The sequence below is a fragment of the Ictalurus punctatus genome, chromosome 6 (genome assembly GCF_001660625.3).
Source record: "Ictalurus punctatus breed USDA103 chromosome 6, Coco_2.0, whole genome shotgun sequence".
Taxonomy (NCBI): Eukaryota; Metazoa; Chordata; class Actinopteri; order Siluriformes; family Ictaluridae; genus Ictalurus; species Ictalurus punctatus.
Window position 1 is genome coordinate 625001 of NC_030421.2, and position 7500 is coordinate 632500.

The 7500-nt window shown below is 42.5% G+C and overlaps 1 protein-coding gene across 2 annotated transcripts in view; it reads left to right on the forward strand.

Annotated features, from left to right (window-relative positions):
- Positions 1-1725: 1725 nt before the first annotated feature.
- Positions 1726-7500, forward strand: part of LOC108266877 (anosmin-1) — a 24235-nt gene continuing 18460 nt past the window's right edge. The window contains exons 1-2 of one of the 2 annotated variants that reach the window (XM_017470696.3): positions 1726-2080; positions 6822-6869. In XM_017470696.3, the coding sequence (XP_017326185.1) occupies positions 1886-2080; positions 6822-6869 (243 nt within the window). In that variant the 5' untranslated portion in view covers positions 1726-1885. The remainder of the gene's footprint in view (positions 2081-6821; positions 6870-7500) is intronic. The other variant, XM_017470695.3, reaches the window with a different exon arrangement.

A 7500-nucleotide genomic window follows, 5' to 3' on the forward strand; every position in this document is an offset into this window, starting at 1 on the left:
TGTTCCCTAAGCAGCCCCTCATTTTTCTCTATCATGAAGTTGTTACAAACACTAAACCTGGAGACTCCTTCCTTAAATGTTCAATTAAATTCTCTTCAATAAGACAAAAGCTTGCAGTGTCACAGAGAAACCGCAAAGAAGTGTAAACTCCTCTGTCCTGAAGATGCCTGCGAACGTACAGCTACAGCTTTACCTCTGACACTGGAGACTCCTTCTTTCATAAATGTTAAATAAACTTTTCCTTACAGAAAACTTCACCATGTCAACGATTAGACACGTTTTAATTCGGTTTATGAGTGCTTGTCGTACACGTCCCTGTGAAAGAGCTGCTACTATAACAACGATGACGTATCAGAACGAGCGCATTAATATAAACCTGCACACCTGTCTGATATAGAGGATGAATCAACACCTTCTGAAAAATCTCAATAAAAAAAACAACAGATACAGTTCTCTCCATTAATATTGGCACCCTTGGTAAATACAAGCAAAGAAGGCTGTGAAAAATTGTCTTTATTGTTTAAGCTTTTGATCTTTTGTTAAAGAAATTCACAAAAATACTCTGTTCTCATGGATATCAAACAATTACAAACATAACAGGTTTATTAAATATATATATATATATATATATATATATATATATATATATATATATATATATATATTAAATATAGGTGTGCAACAATTATTGGCACCCTTTTAGTCAATACTTTGTGCTAGCTCGCTTTGCCAAGATAACAGCTCTGAGTTTTCTCCTATAACGCTGATGAGGTTGGAGAATACATGGTGAGGGATCTGAGAGCGTTCCTCCATACAGAACCTCTCCACATCCTTCACATTTCAGGTCCACGCTGGTGGACTCTCCTCTTCAGTTCACCCCACAGGTTCTCTATGGGGTTCGGGTCAGGGGACTGGGATGGTCAGGGCAGGACCTTGATTTAGTGGTCAGTAAACCATTTCTGTGTTGATTCTGATGATGTTTTGGATCACTGTCCTGCTGGAAGATCCAACCACGGCCCATTTGAATCTTTCTGGCAGAGGCAGTCAGGTTTTCATTTAATATCTGTTGATATTTGATCGAGTCCATGATGCCATGTATCCTAACAAAATGTCCAGGTCCTCTGCAGAAAAACAGCCCAAAACATTAAAGATCCTCCTCCATATTTAACCGTGGGCATGAGGTACTTTTCCATACGGCTACCTCTCTGTGTGCTCCAAAACCACCTCTGTGTTTATTACCAAAAAGCTCTATTCAGGTTTCATCTGACCGTAGAACCCGATCCCATCTGAAGTTCCAGTCGTGTCTGCACACTGAAGACGCTCGAGTTTGTGTTTGGATGAGAGGAGAGGCTTTTTTCTTGAAACTCTTCCAAACAGCTTGTGGTGATGTCGGTGTCTTCAGATTGTAGTTTTGGAGACTTTCTGACCCCAAGACACAACTAACTCCAGCAGTTCTCCAGCTGTGATCCTTGGAGATGTTTTATCCACTCGAACCGTCCTCTTCACAGTGCGTTGAGACGATACAGACACACGTCCAGTTCCAGGTTCATTCATACCATTTCCAGTTGACTGGAACTTCTTAATTATTGCCCTGATGGTGGAAATGGGCATTTTCAATGCATTTTCAAAGCCGCGCGAGGCTTTAATGTTTTATCCACGCGCGCACGTTTCTCCTCCAATCAGCGCTCAGGCCTTGTGTGTGTGACTCCGCCTCCTCTCTCGCGCTGGGTGATAAAATGAAAGCGTGGTGTTTCTTCTCTTCTCAGTTCAGCCTGCGTGTGCGTGTGCGCGTGGGAGTTAGAGTGAGAGAGAGAGAGAGCGCGTGCGTGCGTGAGAAAACCGGAGCGGTGTGTATAGAGGAAGGGACAGGGGAGCGCGAGGCGCGATGTCGTCGAGACGCACGAGCCTGTGGATTAATATGATTATAGTCGCCGTTAGTGTTCTTATCGGGACGGCGGAGGTGAGCGCGAGACGGCACGACGAGTCGGTGCTGGTGGAGAGCGTGACCCGCGCGCGCTGCGCCTCCCGCTGCCTCAGTCTGCACCTCACGCGCATTTCGGCTCTCTTTAAACACTCTCAGGTTCGTGGTCAATTTTTTTTTGTATTTATTTACTTGTATATGTATTATATAAACCTACCTACCTACCTACCTACCTACCTACCTATTTATTTATTTATTTATTTATTTATTTATTTGTGTTAAATTTATCTAGTACCTTTGTAACAATTAACATTAAAAAAAACTCTGAACACATTTGATCTAATGTCATCATTGTAACTTTTGATGTAATGATAATTTACTGCTTTGGCAGTATGTGTGTGTGTGTGTATGTGTGTGTGTGTGTGTGTGTGTGTGTGAATGTGTATGTGTGTGCGTGTTTGTGCTTTTGCACTAAAGTGGGGTAATTGAATGAATGGTTACAGGTAATTGGTACCTTTACACACACACACACACACACACACACACACACACACACTCACACTCACACACTACTTCTACATCACACTGCCTTTACTGATGAGTGTGTAGTCATTATTACAGTACAGTGTTACTAACCCGTGTTGTCTGACAGTACTGCAGCCTCAAATCACAGGTTTATACAGTATTAATGCGCTTGTTCTAATAGCTTATCGTTTCTATAGCAACAGGGAGTTTCTATAGTAATATAACACGCAGTTAAAACAAATGAAAGAAAAAGGTGTACTCGTTGATATGATGAACATTCCTGTAAGCTGTAGAAGGAGTCTCCAGTTTCAGTGCTAAAGATGTTCCACAAGGTTAAATGTAGCTATAAACGGATACAACGTACGACCCGCCATTCTTTAACTGATAATAATAATAATAATAATAATAATAATAATAATAATAATAATAATAATAAAAAACCCGTAGCTGTTGGCAGATCTCGTTGGTGTGACTTCTAAACGATTAGAATTCTGAAAACAGTTGATTTTATTATTTGGAGAGTTGTAACTCCAGGTAGACGTTCATTCTGTGCAGCTGCACTCCATTCTTCACCATTCCTGTAACAACTTAATCATTTCATTCTTTAGTAAAATATCCATAGTTAAATGTGACACAGTATTAAACGTGAAACTCACATTATGACGTCATGCTGTTCAGCACTAGGTGCCGGCTCTGTTCAGTGAGTCGGATTCGACTCGTCAGTAAGAGTCGACTCTTATGACTCCTTGCCATTTTCCCCTACGATATTGTGCGCAGTTATTTTTCTGAAATTGTTTCATGAACTCTGACTTAATAAAATAGCAAGACTTATAAGAAAATATACAAAATGAAGAACTGCCTCACACATACACACGCCCGCACACACACACACACAAACACACACACAAACACACACACTCACTACTGAGAGTCAAACACTCTTCTCACCATTCGTGCTCAGCTGAAGGGCTGAACACTGAGATTTAACATCACTGAGTACATCTACAACAAAATGACTCATGTACACGAGTCATCTCTCAGAGTTCACCTAAACGAGTCGACTCAAAGAATCAAAGATTCGACTCCTTCTCTGATTATTTTAGTGTTGTGCTACAGGAACAGGCAGGACGTGCAGGTCACACTTCTTTCAAGTGCTTATTAGAGGAACTGGTCAGCTGCAAAAACAAACCCCCTTCCTTTTTTTTGTCTAATTAGTCAGGGGGCCAAATGCCAACACACACACACTCTCACACACACACACACACACACACACGCACACACACGCACACACACACAGAGAAGTAGCTCGTGCCTTCTGAATCTTTTATACAGTTCATTGTTCGACATGAATTGAACATTTAATAATTCATTGACTGGACAAGCAGCAGGATGAAATAAACATGATAGAGAAGTGTTTAATGTTGGTCTAACAAGCCACAAAACCCCGTCTGTAACCCAGAACACGATCATCACGTCATCACGGTACGCACGGACGTGTAGTAAAAAAATTCAACTTAAAAGATTCAAACAAAAAAACAATTCAAAAGTCAGCTTTACCTCTGACACTGGAGACTCCTTCCAGGTCTCATTAGAGGAAACTGTACGAGCAGTCAGAGCACCTTCTGACCAATCAGAGCGGAGCGAGACTACGGCGCTGTGGTACGAGTAGTGTTAATTAAAGGTTAATCTACACTAAGTAGGAGTGAGTTATTATAAGTTGTAGCAACTAAGTAAGGTTAGTTATTATGCTAATTAGTAGTATTTAAAAAAAACAATATTAAGTAGTAGTGTGTAGAATTTGACACTTTTCCCATAACACACAGAGTGGGCAACACCCAAACCGTAAAATACCACTTTAGCTAATACGAACTGAAAGAAGGACTCTGTTTCGCAGAAGTGCGTTTTTACGTGCGATTATTTATTTTCGGGCGATGAACCCGAAGGCGTGTCGGAGAATTCGCGCTGCTCTGGTGGGAGCTGTAAAATATATTGCGTTTTAAATTCGGCCTTTCATTCCTCCTCTCTCTCTCCGTCTCACATCTCAATCCGAGGGAAAGATAAACATCGTAAAGTGGTTTCGGCCGTGTTCACTTTAATACCAAATCACTTGGGAAGTGAATCAAACGTGTAGGGTGTGTGTGTGTGTGTGGGGGGGGTAAAAGGCTGAATGAATGAAGACTTATGTTACTTGGTTTTGGCTCTTAAATATATACAACACACACACACACACACACACACACACACTCTCTCACACACACACACACACACACACACACACACACACACAGTGAGCTTCAATCAGACCTGAAATTTTGTACATGGCCTGATCAACATGTGTGTTCAAAGAAACCTGACTCTGATCTTCATAAATCCACGTGTGTGTGTGTGTGTGTGTGTGTGTGTGTGTGTGTGTGTGTGTGGTTGTGTAATCATCATTATTGGTGTGTGTACTTTTTATAATGCAGAGGGTGTATAGTTGTGTAATTTTCAGAAGTTGTGTGTGTAGTATTTTAATCAGTGGTGTGTGTGTGTGTGTGTGTGTGTAGTTGTGTAATGGTGTGAGGTAGTGTGTGTGTGTGTGTGTGTGGGTAGTTGTGTAATGGTGTGAGGTAGTGTGTGTGTGTGTGTGTGTGTGGGTAGTTGTGTAATGGTGTGAGGTAGTGTGTGTGTGTGTGTGTGTGTGTGTGTGTGTAGTTGTGTAATGGTGTGAGGTAGTGTGTGTGTGTGTGTGTGTGTGTGTGTAGTTGTGTAATGGTGTGAGGTAGTGTGTGTGTGTGTGTGTGTAGTTGTGTAATGGTGTGAGGTAGTGTGTGTGTGTGTGTGTGTGGGTAGTTGTGTAATGGTGTGAGGTAGTGTGTGTGTGTGTGTGTGTGTGTGTGTGTAGTTGTGTAATGGTGTGAGGTAGTGTGTGTGTGTGTGTGTAGTTGTGTAATTGTTTGTGTAACTCTTACCCCTAACCCGTATTGTGTATTAATTCAGGGCGTGTCCCAGAGTGAGATTTTCTCTGCTACACATTGCAGCTAATTTAAAAACTCTTCCTGGTTTCTTCAGCTAGCGACGTGCGTGTCCATATCCACGACGTGCGTGACCACACCTGTAGAACATGTAGTGTTAAACTACGCTAACGACTCCACTACTATTTAACACGACACACTGACGGACAGAGAAGAGGAAACGCCCAGAGTGTAAAACACGACTCTTCTAACACAAAGTGAAAGAAGGACTGTGTGTAGTTTTATTAAGCTGGAGGCGTGTCGGAGATTTCCCGCTGGTCCGTCGGGAACGCTAAAATATATCACGCTTTAAATTCAGCCTTTCATTCCTCCTCTCTCTCTCCATCTCACGTCTCCATCCGAGGGAAAGATAAACAGCGTGACGTCGTGTTCACGTCACGTTCTCTACGCGCTACTCTAATACCACATCTGAGCATGCGTGATTATCTGATCTGTGTTCATCTATATACGGTAATTACAGCCTTCTGATTGGTTGAGTATTTTCCACTCAGAAATGAACACGGGAATGTTCTGGAAGGTCCGGCTTTCCTACTTCCTGTACTGTTTAGACCCGTGTCCATTCAGGTACATGGACGATAATTACAAGTGGACTCCACCACAACCCTAGGAACCATGTGGAATACCGTAGCAGCGTGCTAGCAACCACCTGGAATGTCATAGCAACCACCTAGCCATATACTAGGAACCACCTGGATTAACATAGAACAACCAAGACACACTGATGCACCCACGTGGAATATCATACCAACGTCCTAGCAACACCCTAACAGCCACTTGCAATACCATAGCACTTGCCTACCATCACCCTTGCTGCAACCACCTAGCAACACCCTAGCAACCACCAGGAATAAGGTTGGACGTTTTTAGGCTAATTGTTTCTCTGGAGTTTTCTCCGTAGTAGAAATTAAAAGCATCAGGTGAATCATCGTTACAGACTCGACTCCGAGCGACTCCGAATGACTCCGAGCGACTCCGAACGATTCTGAAGGACTCCAGATCACAGAGTTCACTCTCTTTAAAGATCAAGTTCCTTTACAGGATTTCCTGCTCCATCCGATTACGTCGTTCCAGAAACCCTTTGAAGTTGACAGGCATTTGTGCTGTAGGAGTTTCAGCTGTGTCCCGCTGTACCCTGATGTTTCATTACTTTCCATATCGACTCATTAAAGTGCTTTATGGATTCAGTCTGTGGGGTTCGAGAGCACGTTAATATAAAGCTGTACCTTCTGACCCATCACAATCCAGAATCCAGCAGTGCTGTGGGATAAATCGTTTGAAATAAAGACTGAGGTGTATTATTGCAGCTCGATGTTTCTAATGCAATGTGTTTATCAGATTTTTTCTTTCTTCCTCCGTTGCAGGGAAATGGATCTCTGGTTTGGTGTCAGAATCACAAGCAGTGTTCCAAGGTAATGTCCATTAAACACCATAATCTGTTCAGCTTTATTACATTATTACTAACAATGGCATTCCTTAAACCAGACCATTCTCACACACACACACACACACACACACACACACACACACACACATGTGTTTGAGGGACTTCAGTCAGACTACAATGGCGTGATTGTTGCACTTTTCTGTCCTATTTATTTTAGCAGTGTCAGTCACTCAGGGAAAAGTCGGACCTGGAAAATAAACAAGCGGAGACGGCGTGTCCTTTGCTTTTCTAGCACTTTCTTTTTGGGTCACGTCAGTTTCCTTTTACGTCGTGTGAGTGTTGTTGTTTTTTTTCTGTGACATGAATGATTTGCTTTTCAACTCGAGTCAAAGTTCATACATACAGGAAAGAGCAAAAATAACCAGCGTTTAGTTAAACACTTAACCAGAGCTAATAGCTGACTCGAGAACTGACTTTTATTATCGATGTGTGATGTCGTTACCTTGTTGCCTAGCAACTTGTTCAGTCCCCGAAACGTGAACCACGGAGGAATATAGCTTCGAGAGGCACTCGAAATCTCTTTCCCACTTTCCCCGTGGTTCGTGGCTGTCCGATCTGCCCGCCTCACCTCTCGGCTGCCGTGGCAACAGCACAGC